The 23159-nt window shown below is 36.3% G+C and overlaps 2 protein-coding genes across 5 annotated transcripts; both read left to right on the top strand.

Annotated features, from left to right (window-relative positions):
• Nucleotides 1-559: 559 nt before the first annotated feature.
• gla (galactosidase, alpha) lies at nt 560-5742 on the top strand. Its single transcript, XM_051649741.1, has 7 exons — nt 560-784; nt 2236-2410; nt 2715-2892; nt 2981-3072; nt 3179-3340; nt 3975-4172; nt 4266-5742. The coding sequence occupies exons 1-7, from the start codon at nt 624-626 to the stop codon at nt 4533-4535; spliced, it is 1236 nt and encodes a 411-aa protein (XP_051505701.1). The 5' UTR covers nt 560-623; the 3' UTR covers nt 4536-5742.
• A 652-nt stretch (nt 5743-6394) lies between these two features.
• btk (Bruton agammaglobulinemia tyrosine kinase) lies at nt 6395-22783 on the top strand. 4 transcript variants are annotated; one of them, XM_051649731.1, is made up of 19 exons: nt 6395-6517; nt 6657-6961; nt 12126-12288; nt 12495-12599; nt 14163-14244; nt 14427-14555; nt 15824-15891; nt 15985-16172; nt 16504-16566; nt 16758-16812; nt 17977-18059; nt 18354-18481; nt 18570-18644; nt 20871-21042; nt 21128-21344; nt 21447-21511; nt 21599-21717; nt 21821-21978; nt 22070-22783. In XM_051649731.1, exons 3-19 carry the CDS (start codon nt 12142-12144, stop codon nt 22136-22138), a joined length of 1923 nt encoding a protein of 640 aa, XP_051505691.1. In that variant the 5' UTR covers nt 6395-6517; nt 6657-6961; nt 12126-12141; the 3' UTR covers nt 22139-22783. The 4 variants fall into 4 exon arrangements, with proteins under 4 accessions (XP_051505691.1, XP_051505689.1, XP_051505692.1 ...); XM_051649729.1 differs by having other exon boundaries at nt 6396-6517; nt 12123-12288; XM_051649732.1 differs by lacking the exon at nt 6657-6961 and having other exon boundaries at nt 6500-6517; nt 12123-12288.
• The last annotated feature ends 376 nt before the right edge of the window (nt 22784-23159 follow it).

Raw genomic sequence — 23159 nt, 5'->3', positions numbered from 1 at the left:
ATAAAATAAATCACATAGGCTATGTTTACAGTTAAAGTAAATCAATAGTTCAGAAATAAATTAGTACAGGTAAAGAGTGTTAAACAAACATTGCCACTGTTATTGCTGTTTTAGCAACGACTTAATTTATAACTACACATTAAACAAGTATAAAGGACTACGCCTTAATGGGATAGTTCACCCAAAAATGCAATTCTGTCATTGTTTACTAGATGACATTTAATGGGAACATTTTAGCCTCAGTCACCATTCTGTTTCATAACATTTTTATTTTTTTTCTTCTATACAATTAAAGTGAATGGTGACTGAGGCTAAAATTCTGCCTAATATCTCCTCTTGTGTTCCACTGAAGAAAGTCATTGGGAACAACACAAGGGTAAGTGGTGAAAATATCCCTTCAAGTAAAAAAAATAATAAATAAATAAATAAATAAAGGCAATATCGAAATGATCAACACTTACTACATTAAACAAAACTTAACATATAAATCCAGACGTCATGAATTGAATACAGTCTTATGGATTGGGCGGGGCCTCATAGTATCTGACTGCTGCGCTCTTACAATACGGAAGTGCAACAACTTCTTGTCATCAGATCCAGTCATTCATCGGCAGTAACCGACCATGCGTGTTTCAAACCTAGTCTTTATGGGGGTCGTGGCTTTATTAAGCCAAGCCTCGGCGCTGGATAATGGCTTGGCGGTGACTCCGACGATGGGCTGGTTGCACTGGGAGAGATTCACGTGCAACATCGACTGTGATGTGGATCCTCAAAACTGCATTAGGTGAGCATGTGACTTTATGACAGGAACTTCCTCATAAGCAATCATTCACAATGATTTGAGTGTTTTTTAGTAATTATAATGTATATCTGAAAATATGCGATATTCTATACTCAATTTCCCCCTTTTTAATAATGTTAAATTTAGAGCATTTGCTCTAAAGCTAATATTTCCCTACATGCACCTTCTATGAACAAACTAACCATGATAATACCATGTTTTTGTTTTTATTTAGGCATGTACCATGGTAATACCATTTGTTGGACAAGTACCATTATAGTATAGTATTCTTTGAAGTATGAGGTCCCATATAAATACAAACAGTACTATGTCCATGGTATATTTAAAGGAATATTCCGGGTTCAATACAAGTTAAGCTCAATTGATAGCATTTTTGGCATAGTATTGATTATCACAAAAATGTATTTTGAAATTATAAATCTGTAATAAATCTGTGTTCCATTGAGGCACTTACAATGGAAGTGAATGGGGCCAATCTGTAAATGTTAAAATACTCAGTGTTTCAAAAGTATAGTCACAGAATGTAACCAATATGCATGTTAACATGATTTTAGTTTGATAAAATTGCTTACTAACCTTCTGTGTAAAGTTATTGCCAATTTTACAACTTCATTGACATGACCATGTACTGTCAACAAACCCTGAAAAGACTGTAAAAGACGATTTAAACAAATTTGCAGCTCAAATAATACATGAGTTTTAACAGAAGAATTAATGTAAGTGCTTTTATATAGTTGTAAGCTTCACATTTATGTCTTTAAACCCTCCAAAACTTGGCCCCATTCACTTCCATTGTAAGTGTCTCACGGATTTTTGCTTTTTTTTGCTTTTTTTTATTTTATTTTTTTAAAGGAAAGGAGAGACGAGTAGAAATTAGTTTGTGGAAATCAACATTATGCCACAAATGCTGTCGATTGAGCTTAACTTGTATTGAACCCAGAATATTCCTTTAAGTATAATGGCATTACCACTTTATACCATCACTGTACCATGGTGCCACCACATGGTACTTTTTGTAAGGGGAGAACTAGAAATCTGTAAGACAGTTGAAACATAGAAAAAAATCATCATACATATAAATTAAATGCCGGTGGTAACAAAAACACTAATATTTTCAGAAAATACATGGTGGATTAGATAGTGAACTAAGTAACAAAAAAGTATAAGTTATTCAGTCACAGAATGAGGAGAAAGAAACCCATGAAGCTCAATGCAGTTGTCACACAAGAATCAAACTGCTAAGGCATGTGATGTAAGATTTCTTCATTAGAGACCTATTCAGCCTGCACTCAAGAGGGCAAAGGTCATTTATGGGTCTCATCGAGTACTGTTTAGAACAGATGCTGTTCCTCACACGTGCACATCTGTCCCATAAAGTGGACAGATGTTTGGCCACTATGCCCTCTCCATGATGCCCTTGTGTGTCCTGGCAGAGAGGAGCTGTTCATGGAGATGGCAGATCTGATGGTGAAGGAGGGATGGAAGGAGGCCGGTTATGAATATGTGTGCATTGATGACTGCTGGCCCTCGCACAAGAGGGATGCCCAGGGACGTCTGCAGGCCGACCCCAAGAGATTTCCCAATGGGATAAAAAAACTGGCAGATTATGTAAGTGTCTACTGCCAGCATAAAAGACATTACATTGACTGAGGTGACATTGACTGTATTCGTAAATCGCCATGTTCTCTTATGTCCACTTAAATATCATGTCAAACGTGAATTAGGACCCCCCTCCTCCCCTCCCCCCATAAGGTATTACAATATTTAGACATGATATTTAGGTGTTATCCAACATTGACTGCTCCAGATTTTTCTGTCAGTTATAGATTGCCCCCTACTGGTCTTTTGCTGATATCATAATGACACCATCTTTGAAAGGTGAATGTACATTACAGCTTTAATGTGTTCTCAGGTTCATGCCAAAGGTCTGAAGCTGGGAATATATGCAGATGTTGGCACACATACATGCGAAGGGTACCCTGGAAGTTTAGGTTATTATGAGATTGATGCCAAAACCTTTGCAGAGTGGGGTGTGGATCTGTTGAAATATGACGGATGTTTCATGCCTGACTGGCATCAGCTTGCAGAAGGTAAATAGATACACAAGTCAGAGGAATATGCCTGTTTTGCTTAAAAAATTGCTTTTTTGTATGACCCAAAAGTACTGATGTTTCCTAGGCTATAAAAACATGTCAAGAGCTCTAAACCAGACAGGCAGAAATATTGTATACTCATGTGAATGGCCATTATATGAGTGGCAACACCAACAGGTGAGAGAATTATTTTTATATGTTACATTTTAAAAGTGAATTTGTTATCAAGTAGAGCTAATTTTCTACTAAAAGAGTTTTCTTGATCTTCCTTATGACATTTCAGCCTGACTATGAGGCTATTCGTAAGACCTGCAACCACTGGCGAAACTATGGTGATGTCTATGACAAGTGGACAAGTGTGACAAGCATCCTGGACTGGACAGCTGATCATCAGAAGATCCTGGTCCCAGTGGCAGGACCTGGTGGATGGAATGACCCTGACATGGTATGAAACATCTCGTCTGCTGCCTTTAAAAGAAGCAGTCAACATGAAATCTTGTTTTAACCTATTAACTTTCTTAAAGGAATATTCCAGGTTCAATAGAAGTTAAGCTCAATTGACAGCATTTGTGGCATAATATTGATTAACACAAAAGTTTATTTGGACTTGCCCCTCCTTTTCCTAAATGCCACAAAAAATGCCACAAATGCTGTCGATTGAGCTAAACTTGTAATGAACCCGGAATAGTCCTTTAATGCACGTTTCTGGTTTTATTGTGCATAATTCATTGGTGCACGTTATAGCAAAGAAAAATGTGTTTGTCTTTGTAACTTTTATCAAGATGTAATAACATGCTCTGCATCTGAAACAACTTTTCTTTTCGGATTACGGTACAAATCCTTCTTTTCAACCCCTCACCTCCTTACACCCCACATTTCATGATCTAATCCATTCCCGAAGGATAAAATCAAGTACTGGCATACATATTTTCTGATTGAATATCCTGTTTCACGGCAGATCACTGAAGTAAAATAGCATGCAAACTACATTTCATGTTGACTTTAAATTAGCTCAATTTGTGCCACCTAACACAATATGCATCAGACAACTGTAAATATTTTGCCTTTAATACATCTAGCTGATCATTGGGAACTTTGGCCTGAGCCACGATCAGCAGCAGACTCAAATGGCCATGTGGACTATCATGGCTGCCCCACTTCTGATGTCCAACGACTTACGAAACATCTGTCCGAAAGCCAAGGAACTTCTGCAAAACAAAGAGATCATTGCCATTAACCAGGACCTTCTCGGCAAGCAGGGCTATCGTTCATTCAAGGTAATGTATCTCAGCCTACCTTTTGTTTTATTACAATGCCTGTCAAGAGTTAGATGAATTGATTACTAAGTACAGCGTTCCATCTGCTCACAGGCTGACAAATTTGAGGTGTGGGAACGGCCCTTGTCAGGCGACAGGCTGGCACTAGCAGTGATGAATAGACAGGAGATTGGTGGCCCACGCATATTTACCATTTCTGTGGCGACGGTGCCTAGTTGGCAGCTCTGCAACCCTAAGTGCAATGTGACACAGATCCTGCCTGTGTACCAGGAAATGGGTGTCCAGGATCTCTTATCAAAGGTGATGATTAAAGTCAATCCTACAGGCACGACACTTCTCACTGTCAGACCTATAAAGTTCTGATGACACCCTGTGAAAATACTTCCAAAACTAAAATTTGAGTTTTAAAACAAAAAAGGGGAAACTTATTATTGGACTCATGTTATCACTTTAACTGTGACTTTGAAACATTTTAATTTGTTCTTTCCGCTTTTTCTTTTGAATGTTACAGAAGATTGTTGTATTTGAAATATACGGAATCTATAAAAAGTGAGCACTAAGGAATTAAATTTCATATGTAGTTATGTTATGTATCATTTTTACTGTATTCACAAAGCACTTTAACTCAAATAACTGTCCATCTGCCTTTTTGTAAACCTATAAACCTGCCTTTTATATTTACAACTGTTTGTTTACCTATAATCTACTAGATTTTTTCTTGACTGCCCCACGAGTAGTCATGAGTAGTCAATGTTTTTAGTTCACTGAAGATGTACTGTACTAAAGGATCATCACCCATCCAAGATCTCTTTTACTTTACAATAAAGACCCAAAAGAAAGTTGCATTCCTTTTTAAAGGAATATTCTGTGTTCAATATAAATTAAGCTCAATCAACAGCATTTGTGGCATGATGTTTATTATCACAAAAAATAATTTCAACTCGAAGTTACAGTGAAGCACTTACAATGGAAGTGAATGGGGCCAATTTTTTAGGTTTTAAAGGCGGAAATGTGAAGCTTATAATTTTATAAAAGCACTTACGTGAATTATTCTGTTAAAACTTGTGTATTATTTGACCTGTACAGGTTAAATCATAGTCATTACAGTCATTTTAGCATTCTCAGCATTACGTCATCATGGCAACAGAGTTGCAAAACTGGCAATAATTTTAAACAGAAAATGTTAGTGAGCGAGTTTATCACACTAAAATCATGTTAACCTGCATATTGTTTATGTCTTGTTGATATACTTTTGAAATAGTGAGTATTTTAATGTTCACAGTGGGCCCCATTCACTTCCATTGTAAGTGCCTCACTGTTACCCAGATTTTTTAAAGAAAGTGAGGGGCAAGTCCAAATTAATTTTTGTGGTAATCAACATTATGCCACAAATACTGTCGATTGAGCTTAACTTGTAATAAACCCAGAATATTCCATTAAATTAACAGACATAAAAAACCTCAGGTATTTTACAAAGCATTTGATATCTGTGATGAAGCTCAGGCCTTGTTTGTAAATGGATGTACTTGACCTGAAATTAAATAAAGCATTTGCGGAAGTTTCAGTGGTACTATTGCATTACCATAATCTGTTATGCACATTACACTCAATATAGCATTATGCTTCTGTTGCTTTACTTCATTATTTTCATCTCTTCCATTTCTTTGTCATATTCTTACAAACACTTAAGTTGCAAAATATCACAAAGCCATCAGTAACAATAACCTCCTACAGATGAAACCTATTGTTTCCTATTTTGAAGCACTGGCATCTTTTTGAGGATTGCTGTCTTTTGCACAAGGGTGCTTGGAGAATAATTTTTTATATATTAATCATTCTATGAATTGAAGTTTTGAAGCCACCTTAAAACGATCTCTTATTATTTTTAATATATGGTAATATTATATGGTGCAAAAATGTCTAAATCATCCATTTAGAAATGTTACTGTCTAAAACATGTTCATAATCATGCCTCACGTGTTGTTTAAAATACGGTGTGTGTAATTGTAGCCTACTATGAATCTTAATTATACATTTATTTTCTTATAAACTCAAAGAACACAACTCTCTTAAATGTAAAGTTATTATTTTTATAATTTACAGTTTTGTGTTTGTTTCCTGCGGAGCTCACTCTGAGCATATGCTTATAGCGCCACCGTGTGTTTCGGATGTGGGCATTTATTGATTTACCCAGTGTGAGCTGGGTCATTCCTGTCATTCACACAAACTTGAATAGTCATTGCGCCAAATGACCGAAACCTACCAGAAGTTCTTCTTTTAAAGCCTCTTTTAGTGGCTTGCTGTCTTTTGCACATAAGTGTTTGACATGTAAATCAAGACTTTGAGTAAGTATGAACTGTTTTTGATAACAACACAGAATATATCAACACCATCCAAATCTCTTGTATTATTTTTTAATACATTGTAATATTGTATTGTGTTATATAATAATTGAGAAACCTTTAATTGTCTTATGTACCAAAGGAGTCAAGAAGGCATTGGATTGACCAGATTTAACCCCCTTAAAACAGAAAATTAGAGATGTTTAAAGGGTCAATTACATGCAGCATTTGTGAGTGTCAACATATTGCGTGAAACTTAACAGCAGTCCTGCATGAGCGACAGTATGAAAATGAGCAGGAAGCAAAAGGGGAACTGGGTAACAAGAGTTCTGTGGTAGGGTGGAGTTTTGTCCACTGTTGATCACATTCACAGTCCTGTTTAAAAACCTACATTCTGTCTAAGACTGATTTCATCCTGGTGCAGGATTACAGGTGAAGAAAACTGAGGTAGGAATTCTTAGCTTTCTTTCATGGTTGAAAACAGGGGCTCCTCTATAAAACAGCAAGACTGTGGTTTGCCAGAGATGAAATGCAAGCCTTGATCTAGACTGTATGGACAGAAAAGAAAGTAACATACCAAAAAAATATTTAATAGTTAGGAACATTCTTGTCTTTACTCATCGTTTGAAATGATGGAAAAAGGAGGAGTTGCATGAACAGTAGGTCAACATTTTCCAACTAAATGTAATGGAGAGCAATAGACACTCCAGTGTAGAATCTTTGGAAGGTGTAAGTTACTAATCTGTTTTAGCTTCTCTCACAGCTTGTTTCATTTGTGCAGAAATTGTATTTTTCTCCTTGAGCCCTCTTTACTGTTAAACCAACCTGTTTTATGGTCACTTAAAGCAAATCAACATGCCAGAACTGCATTAAATTCATCCTGCATGCAAATTGGACTGTTATATGGGAGTAACACGTGGCTTGTTCTTGGCAACAGCAAGTTTAATTCACAGAATAGAAGTATATACTGTAAACCGTTGTAGTATAAGCAGTGATACGGCCAGAGAAAAACTGGTTGTGAATTGAACTAATTGCACATGAATATAGTTTACTATTAATGGTCTACTGAATGCCCTTTACTCTTTTTGTTTCTCACCCCACACTGTTACTGCATAATGCAAATACAGATCCACAGTCCATTATAGCACAGTGGTTTAAAGACATTATTACAATTATTAATTTGAATCTTTGGCATGTATCTTGGGAGCAGCTTTAAAATTAACATTACATTTATTCATATTTTAGATGCTTTTATCCAAAGCAACTTGTAAATGTGAAAAAGTGAACAACTGAGAAATGAATAACACCGATGTAAGAGAATGCAGGATGAGTTAAACTAAGGTTAAACTGCTGCACGCTGTATTGTAGCTTAGTGATGTAACTCTTTTAGCCAGTCTGCTCCAGTGTTTTTAGCACTGTTAAGTGCACAAACAAATGTCTGTTCACAATGGGTCTTATTCATGAAACACGTGCAGAACGAATTTAGTATAAATTGTTTATAAATCCATTCTTACATAATGTGTCCCATTGGATTGAATGGAATGATTTATGTAAGAAAGGTTTTACGAATGATTTACACAAATACATTCTGCTTATGTTCCATTAATAAACCCCAGTATACAGTTTACTCCTATATACCTTTTCAGACATTTTTCAAGACTAAATGCATTAGAATCAAGATATAATCAGCTAATATGCCATATCTTATGCTTTGCATTTACACAACACACAATGAAAAGAGTCCATTTCAGTAGATATCTGTCTTGTACGGGAATGCAAATACAAATTCAAACAGACATTCCAATGAACAACATTTACTGTTCAGTTGTGTAACCTATGTAAATTAGAATTTAAAGCAAAGGTTTTTCTTCATCAGTGCACTCAATAGTAATAGCATGTGACATATTGCTTAAAATACTGGAATGCACTGTGGCATTTGAGTTGAAATATTCAGAATATGACGTATTGGTAAGAAACCACAGAGGTATAGATAAATTGTGGTCTAATGTGGCAGTCTGTCTTTTACCTGGTTCCCTCCTTCATAACATCAGCAATACACACATACTTATCACTCAGGAACTTTACAGACACTGGACACTCTGGAAGGTTCCTGTTGCTCAACATTACTTTAAATGAACACAAAGGGTAACGTAAGCGAGTAAATAAACTAGTAATAACAGGGAGTACATTATCTAGTGTGCTTGAAGCATTTACATTGCATTTACATTTAGTCATTTAGCAGACGCTTTATCCAAAGCTATTTACAAGCATATATAATTCCTTCTATTACACACACACATATACCCTCCTGCGATCTGAGCATGACTGCTGTGTGCATTTTCCATTTCCCTTTTTGATTTGTAACTAATAGCACCTAATAAACAAGCATTAAAAAAAATCCTAGAGCAAATAGTTTTCCTAAAAATTGATTGGAAACATATGTGGATAGCAGGACTAAGTTGTGAAATTATAAATAATTCCAAGTCAGATTGGCATTTTCTCCCAAAGACAAACTCCGCTGTGATCGGCGTCATGTTGTTTTGTCACATAATTCTGTGCATCAAAAGTTTAACTCTTTACTGACAGCCCAGAGTCTTCTGAACTGAGATCAGTCGGTGTAAATGAATTTAAATCATGCGTTGCGTATAGTGAAGCCAAAATACAACATCCACGCATGTGTGCGTGGGGACGCATGAGGATACATATAAATAAATTGACATGAATCTTTTCCTGAAGTGAAACATTAAATACAGAACTGTAATGAATAATTTGCCCTAAATTTAAGATACAAAATTCCCTGCCACACTTCTAATTCTTCATTCATACTTTGGTATTAGAGGAGGTTGTGATCTTCTTAAGAAGTAAATCAACAAAATGATATGGCGTACTGTAGGTTTGTGCAACATCTGTCTGGAAAAAACACTGATGTGAAACAAAGACAAGCTTAGCAGTAATTATCTGACTCGTATTGCTTTAGTACTGCATTTAGCAGAAGAAACCAGGAAATACTCTGATGGTATTTAAAATAGGCAGCTGAGTTTCTCTACCACAGAACACAGACAACTCAATTTAATGACTATGAGAGAGAAGCTGACTGCTGTTGCAGCTTATTGTGCAGGTACTGAAAGTAATGAAGAACACAGCTTCCTGAGATGTTGTTTTAGAGGAGACTGAGAGACAGGTTATATACTAATTGCTTCTATGCAGTAAATACTGAGAATATGCCACTTTCCCTTATTTTGGGAAAAGATGGGAAACCTATCCTTACCAAAAAGAAAATTTACCTTAGTCTCTGTTGCTTAATTTAAATATGTGAAGTTACAACTAAGTTAGAGATTGCAGTGCAAACCTAAAAGCTGTTAATTTAACAAGGTCATTAGATGATTAACACATTTTTTTCATCCTCTTGACAAACTTTCTCACCTTCCCATTTTGCTGGAATCAGTGCTTGCCAAGTTACAGTGTGCTTAAATAAAATGTGGGTTTTTTTGTTTTATAGTGTCTATACATTTCACCCTAATTTTATTATTCTTACAGTATCTATACGTAGATTATTTTTCCCAAGAGCTCTTGTCATGGCATTAAGACGCAGGCCTCAGAGAGGAGAGAAGGATGTGAACGTTCAGTTTTGGTCTGTAGATAGTGGAGAGCACAAGGTGAGAAGCTTGTATGCAATGAGAAGATGTGAGAGGCAGGTTCACAGCTGACAGAAGAGGAGGAAGAAGTGAACACTGTAAAAACAAAAAAAAAATCCTGTTAAATTTATGGTAAAAAACTGGCAGCTGTGGTTGCCAGAAATTCACCATAAAAAATACAGTAACCACGTTTTAGGCTTTACAGGATGTAATTTTGATACCTGTATATTTTATGGTGCATTACCGGCATTATATGTTTATTAATTAATAAACTTGATATATTAACCTTCTGAAACTGTAAAAATCTGCTTTTCAATTTATAATGTATTATAGTAATTTCAAAAGGGCACATGATGACATAAAATTCATCAATAGAGGCCTTTCCTGGGTAATGACTAACACACACGTAGAGAGAGTGCTCAGTGTCACTCACACAAACACTAAACACCATCAGGGTAACACGTGAAATTAAAATTATGCAATAAACATTAACTCCAGTGTTAACTACATTATATCAAATATAACACAGAACACCCCAAAGTACATAACTGATATAAAAAATAAGAAGAAATATAATTATTCCCATAAAATATAATGAAATTAACTGGGTCACGCAGGGAATTCTGGGAGTGCCCAATTATTGTTTTTTACCATAATTTTAACAATAATTTACCATAAAAGGTACATGTCCTCTCTTGTTAAACATAATATACATTTTTACTGTTAATTATACAGAAAATCATACTTTTTACATAAAAAAAAATATTTAAAAAAAATTTACCACAAAACTACATGTATTGTCTTTTTAAATATATTTTAAAACATTTACCGTATATTTTAAGGTAACTACCCATTAACCAAGTTTTTTACTGTAGCATTTTTATAGTCTTTTACCATTAAAATTATGAAATTTTTTTACAGTGAAACAGAGCATCTAAAAGAGGAAATATTGGCAACAAAGGATGTCATTGACACTGTCAGGAGGGCACATGCAAACCATTTCTAATCAGACACTGCTGCCTGGATCTGTTTTTTTTGGTAGAGAACTGTTGAATAAGGAAAACTTGGATGTAGCATACAGTAACATGAATCATTATGATGAACTAGTTTTAGTTCTGTCAAATGTGACAGTCACTGACACAACAGTTATAGATATTTGCATTGGGAAGCAGAGAGGTTTGACTGCAGATAAGTGAAATGCATTTCCTTTATATATTTTAATCTTTTTTCTTTTTTTTTTAGCATTCTTTACAAACCAAAACATACACTCATTGAGCACTTTATTAGGAACACCTGCACACCTACTTATTCATGCAATTATCTAATCAGCCAATCGTGTGGCAGCAGTGCAATGCATAAAATCATTCAGATACGGGTCAGGAGCTTCAGTTAATGTTCACATCAACCATCAGAATGGGTAAAAATGTGATCTCAGTGATTTCGACCGTGGCGTGATTGTTGGTGCCAGACGGGCTGGTTTGAGTATTTATGTAACTGCTGATCTCCTTGGATTTTCATGCACAACAGTCTCTAGAGTTTACTCAGAATGGTGCCAAAACCAAAAAACATCCAGTGAGTGCCAGTTCTGCAGACAGAAAATCCTTGTTGACGAGAGAGGTCAACGGAAAATGGCCAGACTCGTTTGAGCTGACAGAAAGGCTACGGTAACTCAGAAAACCACTCTGTTCAATTGTAGTGAGCAGTATAGCATCTCAGAATGCACAATGAGTCGAACCTTGAGGCGGATGGGCTACAACAGCAGAAGACCACATTGAGCACTTTATTAAGACCATAGTGTTCCTAATAAAGTGCTAAGTGAGTGTATATAACAAAACCACAGATTTACTTATTACTCTAAAGAAACCAACATGAAGTCAAAGATTTAGAGAGTTTACATCATAATGCCCGTAAGCTTACTCAAACATGTTCAACATGACAAACACAACATAACAGTTTCTCTTTTTGTTCCCCAGAAGATTACATTTGATTTAAATGATCATGCCAGACAGCATTCTGGAGGAGATTTTTATAAAAAGATCCCAGCAAAAGAAGAAGACCTCGCCTTTAAACTTCAAGGAGAGGTTGTTTGTACTCACACAGGATAAGATATCATACTACGACTATGACTTTGATAAAGGGGTATGTATGGTTTTGAAAATAGAAAATAATGATGCTGTTTGGATCAAGGGGATATTATGATTTTTATTTAGTCATTCAGTATTAAAAAACAGGAGGGGACATACTTGATTCCAATTTGCTAACTACTGTGACAACAAATCTTACCATACAAGAGAATGTTGTGGATTCAATCTTTTTATAGCATAATTCTCCTAATGACTATTTAGAAAAGGAAAGGGCTGAAGGGTTATGTGGACATTGAAAAGGTCAAATGTGTGGAGGTGGTGTTACCTGAAGACAGTGCGCCTCCTGAGCGACTCTTCCCATTTCAGGTGGGTATCTACAAAGAAAAAGCTCTCAGCTCAGTTCTACATTTGCTCGTCCAGCTTCTGTGGAAACTCTAGATGATCTTATCATTAGCATTTCTAAAAATTTTAATGTGCCATTTAGCAGTCCTTTTAAGATTTTTAATGTTTACTGTAATCACATTACTGTCAATTTGACTCATTAATATCATTGTATTAGGCTTCTAGCCCTGAAATTCATATTATTATGCCTTTCTTTTCAATATGAGCGAAATGAGGTCTGTATATCATCTAAACTAACTGTGCATCTCAAAAGGCTCCCTTGTTCAGTAGTCAGGGGACTGATCTGTGAGTCTCCCATTTCTAGGGCTGTCTCAGTCGCAAAATCGTTCCAGTGCATTGAAACGTTTGCACACTAAACATTCCCTGAATGCACCGTAAAAACCAGGGAGCATTATCGCTCACTGTGTTCCCTTACCAGAAACGTCGTCATGTCTTCTGAAGTCTTTCAAGTCATTAGAAGACAAGCACAAGAGTAAAACTATGAAGCCAAAGCCTTACTTTCTCTTTGTTGTGCCGAAATCTGACTCCCCGGCAGATTCTTACCCCACCACATGATTGGTTCCTATCCCTTAAGGCCACACCTACACCTACTCCTAATCATAACCACTCTAGGGAGTTAAAAATCAGCACGACATTTGAGATGTTGTTTGTAATGTCTTTAATCCATAATGACCATGAAAGGAAAACAATGTTGCAATGTTGTTGATTAATACCAGCATGAGCTTGTTATCATGTCGCAGGTGATTAAGTCAGAATTGTCCGAATGTACGGTGGACGAATTTGTGTTCATGATACACTGATTCACGACATAGGGAGCTAGGGAGCTGATTGACACACCCTAAAAACTGGTTAAGAGCATCAGCTGTCAAGTAAATATAGGCTAAAACAGCAAGAGTAAGATCCCATAGACTGGTAAAAAATACACCTTATTATTGGGGTTGATAGATCACAAGCAGAAAAGCAGCTTAGGCTTTCAACCATGATAAGAGACTGACAATGACTGAGCAGAAGTGAAACCTTTTCACTTCAAAGTCCAAAATCAGAGGAACAACAGAATTCAACAGGTGCTGACACTATAACTGCGTCAGACAGAAAGAAAAAAAAACTGTACCTATAGCTTCAGCAACTTGAGCTCAAAAAGTGAGATTTCTATTTCAAACCTCTCAGATTTTCTGACAAAGAAAGAGTGGTAGAAAATGGATGGCTCCGCAAACTACAGAATTTAATTTTTAATCAATTAACAGTCAAATAATTGACTCTTAGTATTAAGAGCTTTATGCCATTATATATCTTTGTATTTATGTTAGTATTGATGAAAGCCTGAACAAATGTTTTGCAAATTAACACAAAAAAACTGAACACCTTTTAGAAACCAAAAGCAATCAACAACTGCCGAGTAAATGAAGCTCCCGAAGAAAGAGGAAATATTTGGCAATAGTAGATTTATGTTGAAATACTGCTAACAGTTGATTCATCTATAAGCCGATATTGTATATAACTAACACATTTTTTTCTGCTCTCCCACAGATAATCTATGACGAAGGTCCCCTGTATGTATTTGCAAAGTCAGATCAAGTTCGAAAGCAGTGGCTACACAAATTAAAGAATGGTCAGTATGTATTGAGGTCATTATTGCAAAGTCCAACAGTCAAATAAGTAAGCCACCTTTATGTGGGCTACATTAAAGGAAAGATAAGGTGAAAAGTATGAATGCATAACATATAATTCAAGTCCTATGCAAAACCCTGTGTTGATTCAATGTAAATAACTTCATATGTACCTGTTTTAAAGTGGTACGGTTCAACAAAGACTTGATGCAGAAGTACCACCCCTGCTTCTGGGAGGATGGCATGTGGAAGTGTTGCCAGCAGGAGGTTAAGCAGGCCATGGGTTGCAGAGTGCTGGAGACCAAAAATGGAGGTGTGGAAAAACAAAGAGCAAAAATATATTAGGGTTTACATTTATTTGGCAGCTACCCTTTCTTTAAGCAATACAATTATTTATTACAAGTATGTGTGTTCTCTGGGAATGGCAACATAATCTGAATCATTCTGCAGAATTACTGTTAAGCGCAGTACCTCATCACATGCATCAAGTTGTGAATCTTGCTTCCTTCTGATAGTGTGTTGCTCAAGCAATTTCTGAGACATGGGTTCTGGTCCTATGGAAACAAGGAAGTAATTGCGTACAGAAACACATGGTTTGGAGGTTGGATTTTCGCTCTAAAAGTATTTTTACTTCACCGATGGTTAGGTTGAGGTTTGTTTAGGGGTAGAGGTCAGCAACCTGACCTGCGTTAATTTTAAGTAGGACTTCGGGTTTGGTTTGGGTTTGTAATTAAGGAAAAAATAAACAGGCCCACCTAACTTGTTTCGTGCTCTCACTCACAGATACGCGCATATGAGTTAGGGGCCGTTCACACCGAACATGTATTTGCATGCTCCTGCTCTGTTTTACCATTGTTTTTCTATGTAAACACATGCTGGATGAATGTCTTTGACTGTTGCATTGCATCTTTTTGTTCAAAGTTAAAGTTCAAAGTTTGTTGAAATTAAAAAGAACTTCATGTTTCAAAAACGCATGTCGAGACACCTGCATTCTGTTTCATTCATTGTGCTGCTTCTAGATTGTTTTTAGTGCAGGTGTCACAAAGATTCAGCATTCTGAATAAGTTCAGGCTCCAAAGAGGTGACTTACATTGTTAAACATTATTCCAGATTGTTCTGTAACAAGCAAAGTTTCAGAGCATAAACGGTAAGGCAGTGTTTTTTCCCCTCTACTCTAGTGTACTGAGGGGCTGCTGTGCCTTGTTAAAACTGTATATGTTTACTGTAACAATATGTTCAGGAATCGTTCAGGCCACACAGTCTTGGGTAAGAGTGGGGTCGGTTTCATGTTAAGGCCTGTGCAGACCTCTAGTTAAGGGATTGGATTAATAAAATACGCATTCCTATTGAATGCATTACATTTACAACAAAAAATACAACTCACTTTTGACACCGCCCTGTGGACGTTTCACCCAGAAACTGGTCAACAACACTTCCAGATTCTACCACTGTGTTTCAAATTTCGGTAAGCAGAGACCGATTTCAGCAGAATTTTTGAATCGTGCAATAGCAGGAGTTAATGCTAATTAAACAGCAATCTTATTTAATCAAAAGTGTCAAAATTTGCACTCTTCCTCAAAGGGTTTCCGAGCAGAGGTTCCAGGAAGCGTGATTCCAGGAAGCCTCTCCCACCAACACCACTCGAGGAGGTCAGTTACCCATCTATACACTCGATGGCAGTACATGTGTAATGTAGCAATAGATTTTCTTGAGAAATGATCGGGATTCCCCTTCTGTTTTAGGAAAAGCCATCCAGACCACTGCCCCCCCAGCCACCCATGCCCACAGACTTCAGTGTGGGCATGACTGTTATAGCTGAATATGAGTACACACCAATGGCTCCCCATGACTTGGAGTTGAGAAAAGATGAGGAGTACACACTTTTAGAAATCAATGATTCCAACTGGTTTAAAGCTAAAGATAAATATGGGTAAGAGACTGCACCGTTACTGGGCGAAATATTAACTAAAGTTAGAATCAAAAGTGTTTACTAGTACAAGCGATTGTGCAGTGTTAGAGACACTAAGATGCTTTAAATGTTGCAAAAGTGAGAATTATTAGATAAACTCTGCTGTGGTTTCTACCACACTGCTCTGTGGTTGCTATCAAATTATTTGCTTATCTGGGGAAACTTTTACAGGCTGTAGGTTAAAAGTAGTCAGGTGAACCTAGCTGTGCAATCAGGGCTGTGCCCAAATTATATGTCCTGTCAGATATGAAAAGCATTACTAAATCATACTGATCTCCATCACTGTTTACAGAAATGAGGGCTACATTCCAAGTAACTATATTGCTCAGGCATTGAATGGATTGGAGAAACACAGGTGAGTACACACTACATTCAAGAACACTGACAACTACAGTTACACTAGTTGAAAAAGTTGACATGAACAGCCATCTTTATTGTAAGCACAGTTCAACCACATTGTCGCAAGTAAAAGATGATTTAGCTCACATACCGAAGTTCAAGTCACATAGAGCATCAAATGAAGAGATTTGTCTCAATGTTTTGTAGCTGGTACTGCAAGAACATCAACCGAAGTCAAGCAGAGAATTTACTCAAAACAGAAGTAAGTATAAAGCCTTGCTGGTAATCAACAATGTGATTGGTTTATTAACAACTATTATCATCTATAATTTTATTATTATCTATTAACTATTTTCAACTCGGACTGTGGCCAGTTCTCCAACTGTATGATTATATAGTTTTAAAAAATTCATGCTTCTAATGAGCAGTTGGTTCAAAAGTATTTGTACACTTCATTCACACTTAAAAATATATGCATTTCATTGCATTAGAACAAAATATTATACTAAGTTCCCTCTGCAAACAAATTAGGGCAGACCTTTTTATTTATATTTTTTCAGAACCAGAAAGTGCCCAAATACCTATTTGTCTTTGCTTTATCACTTAAAACCTTAAAGGACTATTCTGGGTTCAAAGTTAAGCTCAAATGACAGCATTTGTGGCATAATGTTGATTACAACAAAAAATAAATTAAACTTGTCCCTCCTTTCCTTTAAAAAATGCTAAATCAAGGTTTCAGTGAGGCATTTACAGTGAAAGTAAATGGGGCCAATTTTTGGAGGGTTTAAAGACAGAAATGTGAAGCTTATAATTTTATAAAAGCACTTACATTCATTCTTCTGTTAAAACTCATGTATTATTTGAGCTGTAAAGTTGTTTAAATTGTAATTTTTACAGTCATTTTAGGGTTTAGGGTTTGTTGGCATTACATCATCATGGCTTTACACAGAAAACTTTACACAGAAAAGGTTAGTAAGCAATTTTATTACACTAAATTCATGTTAACATGCATATTGTTTATGTCTTGTGGCTATACTTTTAAAACAGTGAGTATTTTAACATTTACGTATTGGTCCCATTCACAACATTATACCACAAATGCTGTCGATTGAGCTTAACTTGTATTGAACCCAGAATATTCCTTTAAACTTATTTTTGTGAAATATTTTGCTTAAAGTGTGTTCATGCTGTCTTTAAAATAAATGCCACTTGGTCTGATATGTTTAATAATACGATGATATTTTATATTTATTAATAATTAATATTCTGATAATTAATATAATTATATTTTATAAGTGTGCCTTTAAAGTGTCTAATGAGTTTTTCGGATCATTGTATATAGGTATACAGTATATACAATTTATGTGTGTATTGTATGAGTATATTATATAGTATAATTCTGTAATGCTGTCTTTAAAAATACTAGAATAAAGATGGTGGTTTCTTGGTGAGAGACTCTGGAAGATTCACTGGAAAATACACTGTCTCTGTCTTCACCAAGGCTGGTGGGTGAGTTTGATTTAGCCTCTTCAGAGCATTTGTTTTGCAGTTTAAAGTCAGCATATCAAAAGCAGAACCACAATGAAAGTGGAAAATTGACCCTACAGAGGAAGAGAGATGTAAACCACTCCGTGCAAAACTAGGATCAGTCATTTCACAAATCAACATCCCCACTGTGTAAATTGTCAAGGGACTTTGCTGTTCCTCAAGGACCATAATGTTTCTCTGTAAGACTGATCGAAGTTTCAACTTTAATCCTAAGTGATTATTTGAACCTGGCAGTAATTTCTTTTCACTCTGTAGGGAGAGTGTTGGCAGCTGCAGACACTACAACATTTGCATCACCACACAAGGCCAGTTCTATCTAGCGGAGAAGCACAACTTTAGCAGTATCCCAGAACTTATTAATTACCACCAGCACAATGCAGCAGGTAAATTGTAACTTAACTGCGAATGTAAATAAAACAATGACAAATTATGTATGTAAAAGTACTTAATGATATCACATGTCTACTTCAGGTCTGGTGAGCAGACTAAAACACATCGTGTCAAATCGGGCTCAGTATGCTCCATCCACTGCTGGTCTGGGTTACGGTGAGTATTATTTTACTATATTATGGTTCTGATAGATAAATGTTTAAAATTGTCACTGAACGGTGTTTATTTAACCCTTAAATGCATGGGCGTTTCACCAAACATTATTACATACAGTATATTTGGGACTTTAGAGACCCGGCATGTATAACTATCACAAATGGATCTATATAATGCCCAGATAGTGTCAAATTTTCCAAATATTTTCAAGACAATTAGAAAATAATAGAATAAAATATATTTTGATTTAATTTGATGTTTTATTTTGTCATATATCAAAGAGATAATGCAACAAATCATTCATTACTTTCACACTGAAATTTCATGAGACGTAACTGGCTGTCAAAAACATACTGAGCTGCACATAACACATAAGATACACAAGTATTTTCTCAGGCACTTTTTTAAATGTCTAAAGAGACACACAATTTATATAATTTCAGTAGTACACTCAAATGACAAAAGTTATACCATACTGTTCATGTGTTACACTTGCTGTAGTTTACTTTCACATTGCTTTTTCGTAAAAAATCACAGACAAATGTAATCATGTCAATAACTGACACATCAACACCACACTGAGTAAGAAATAGCATGTACGTGTACGTGCATATGAAATAATAATAATTAACCATTATCACACAGAAAATCAATGTGATATAGTATTTATTTGTATGAATATAGTACTAATTTCTCTTGTAATAAACATAAATATACACTCACCAGCCATATTATTAGGTACAGCTGTACATCTACTTATTCATGCGATTGTCTAATCAGCCAGTCGTGTGGCAGCAGTGTAATGTATAAACAAAAGCAGATATGGGTCAGGAAATTCAGTTAATGTTCACATCAACCATCAGAATGGGGAAAAATGTGATCTTAGACCATGGCATGATTGTTGGTGCCAGATGGGCTGGTTTGAGTATTTCTGTAACTGCTGATCTCCTGGGATTTTCACGCACAACAGTCTCTAGAGTGTAAAGAGAATGGTGCGAAAAACTAAAAACATCCAGCGAGCGGCAGTTCTGTGGGTGACAACACATTATTGATGAGAGAGGTCAAAGGAGAATGGCCAGACTGGTCCAAGCTGACAGGAAGGTGACAGTAACCCAAATAAACACGTTACAGTAGTGCTATGCAGAAAAGCATTTCTGAACGTACAACAAGTCGAACATTGAGGTGGATGGGCTACAGCAGCAGAAGACCCCTCCGGGTACCACTACTGTCAGCTTAGAACAGGAAACTGAGGCTGCAGTGGGCACAGGCTCACCAAAACTGGACAGTATACGATTGGAAAAACATCACCTGGTATGACAAATCTGGATTTCTGCTGAGGTACACAGATGGTTGGCCCACTGCAGCCTTAGTTTTCAGTTCTTGGATGACAGAAGTGGAACCCAACGTGGTCTTCTGCTGTTGTAGCACATCCGCCTCAAGATTCGACATGTTGTGCATTCTGAGATGCTATTCTACTCACTACAATTTTACAGAGGTTTTATTGTTGCCTTTTTGTCATCTCAAACCAGTCTGGCCATTCTCCGTTGACCTCTCTCATCAGTAAGGCGTTTTCATCCACAGAACTGCCACTCACTGGTTGCTTTTTGGTTTTGGCACCGTTCTGAGTAAACTCTAGAGACTGCTTGAAAATCCCAGGAGATCAGCAGTTACAGAAATACTCAAACCAGCCCATCTGGCACCAAAAATCATGCCACGGTTAATCACTGAGATCACATTTATTCCTCATTCTGATGGTTGATGTGAACATTAACTGAAGCTCCAGACCCATATCTGCATTATTGTATACATTATACAGCTGCCACATGATTGGCTGATTAGATAATCACATGAATAAGTACTAGATATACAGGAGTGATAGTACACTTATATAAGTATAAAAGAATCATAAAATATGTTTTATGGAAGCGGAAAAACCCCCCGACACTATTATATATCTAGGGTCTTTAATGACCCTATAAACTTTTCGTAATCAAGCAGTTATGCAAAAATTATTTTTGCAATTTTGCCTTTCTTTTTTTTTTTCTTTTTTATACACTATTCAGAAGAGAAATGTTGAGGAATACTAAAGACATGTGGGCATAACTCCAAAAAATGGATGTGGTGCAAGGGGTGGAATGAGGTCCCGGGTCACTAAAGATCCAAGGTATAAATTAAAGTGTTTAAGGGTGGGCTAAAATTTGCAACTCCCTCTATTTTTCATTTCAGGCTGCTGGGAGATAGATCCTCGTCAACTAACATTTATCAGAGAACTTGGCAATGGGCAGTTTGGTGTGGTAAAGTATGGGAAGTGGCAAGGCCGTCATAATGTGGCAATTAAAATGGTCAAAGAGGGCTCAATGTCTGAGGATGACTTCATTGAGGAGGCCAAGGTCATGATGTGAGTAGATTACTTAGTAGGCACACTGCATTACTGATTATCAACATTTCTATCCTACTATTGATTTTCTTCTGTATAACACTAGGAAACTCTGTCATGAAAACCTGGTGCAGCTCTATGGTGTTTGCACAAAACAAAGACCCATCTACATAGTCACAGAATATCTGGCAAATGGATGTCTACTGGACTACTTAAGGGACGGCTTGCAGCACCCCTCTAGCATTCTGCTCCTTGAAATGTGTAAAGATGTCAGCGAGGGCATGGCCTACTTAGAGGCCAATCAGTACATTCACAGAGACCTGGTTGGTTTAACAAAAAGTAGTTCATGCTAAATGAAAGAGATTTTATATAGTTCTTTCTAAAATATATTGTGTTGTTGTTTTAACTATTGTTTATATTTGTAGGCTGCTAGGAACTGTTTAGTAGATTCAAATGGAACCATTAAAGTGACTGATTTTGGATTGTCAAGGTGAGAAAATTGTATGCATTGCTAACAATACTACTTGTGCGAAAGTGCTTCTGCTCTATCTTTTTGCATCTGCTTCCCTGATAACAGGTATGTCCTGGATGATGAATACACCAGCTCTGTTGGCTCAAAGTTCCCAGTGCGCTGGTCACCTCCTGAAGTCCTCCTTTTCTGCAAGTTCAGCAGCAAGTCAGATATCTGGGCATTTGGTGCGTCAAATAACTTTGCCTTCTGTCAAAACTGTGGTGTCATTTTCTCTTATAAGATAATTATTTGACTTTTCCAGTCATTATACTTAACTGTTCTTGACAGGTGTTTTGATGTGGGAGGTGTACACTCTTGGCAGAATGCCATATGATCGGTGGAACAATACAGAGATAGTGGAGAAAGTATCTGCAGGTCACCGACTTTATCGCCCACAAATGGCCAATGACAAAGTTTATTCCATAATGACCAGCTGTTGGCATGAGGTACACAGGATTAAATGGTTATCAGATCATATTTGCAAACGTAAAAATGACAAATCATATAGCAATTAAAGAGCCTTCTCTTTCTGTGTAGAAACCAGATGAACGACCCACGTTCCAGGATCTTGTCATGGTCATCAAGGATTTGCTCTTCATCATGTAATAGATAATGACCAAAGACAACTACCGTGGATCATTGGACATTTAGGATACAATCCATGTGTATTGGGACAGCAAGAATCATATAAAAGTTTTCTTGAAAATCCTCAGTTAAATTCCTTCTATTAACGAACCCAATAATGTGAATGTTACTTCTTTAATAATTTGGCTTGAATTTAAAATGTTGCATTCTTTGTTTTGAGCCAAGGAAAATGGTGATTTGAATGAAACTGATCATTTAACATTTCAGAAGCTATGCTTTATTTATAAAATTAACCTCTGCAAGTTTCATATCCAAATCAAAAGCTACTCTTTACTATTATTATGTTTACAATAATGAATAATAACCAGCTACAACAATTATAATAGCAATAAGAAATTCTGGATTGTATGCATTTCATGTACATATTGACTGTGTATTGAATTTAATTGTTGATTTGACTGAGACTTGATATTAAGAAAACAATGAGTAAACTTGAGTAAAACCATTGTAACAAAGAACCACCTAGAAGATATCTTCCAGTCTTAGTGTGTAAATATTTCTTTAATATCACATCCTCTCCTGTGGTTGAATTCTTATGCATATTTAATTAAAGACAAGGCTTTTTATGTTGCTGTGTAATTAATAAAATGAGAGTGGTTTCAAGTACTCCTCTTTCTCCACTGATTTGTATCCCCATTCAAATTATAGGCCTTTGTCACACCATTAGTGATTACCATCATTAGATAGGCTATGAGTAGAGAATTGTTTGAATTTCGATGCAGACTCTTTTACATCCCAGCAAAATTTGGGTGAAACATTCTTTTTACTCAGTTACTTCCCCCAATCACTTGATATTTACCTTTTATGTCTGAGGGGTGAACACATTTTTAAACCAAAATTAGCTGAAGCTGTAAGTACATGAAAGCTAGAAAGTAACTAAGAAGTGTTTCATATTCATAAAAACCACTATTAATTCTCACAATGCACAGAGTAGGTTTACTAGTCTGGATATTGCTAAAAAGTATCTGGCAACCTGGGTTCC

Source organism: Myxocyprinus asiaticus, chromosome 22 (assembly GCF_019703515.2).
Source record: "Myxocyprinus asiaticus isolate MX2 ecotype Aquarium Trade chromosome 22, UBuf_Myxa_2, whole genome shotgun sequence".
Taxonomy (NCBI): domain Eukaryota; kingdom Metazoa; phylum Chordata; class Actinopteri; order Cypriniformes; family Catostomidae; genus Myxocyprinus; species Myxocyprinus asiaticus.
Note: the sequence above shows the minus strand (reverse complement) of the source record. Positions and strands in the feature narration are given on the sequence as shown.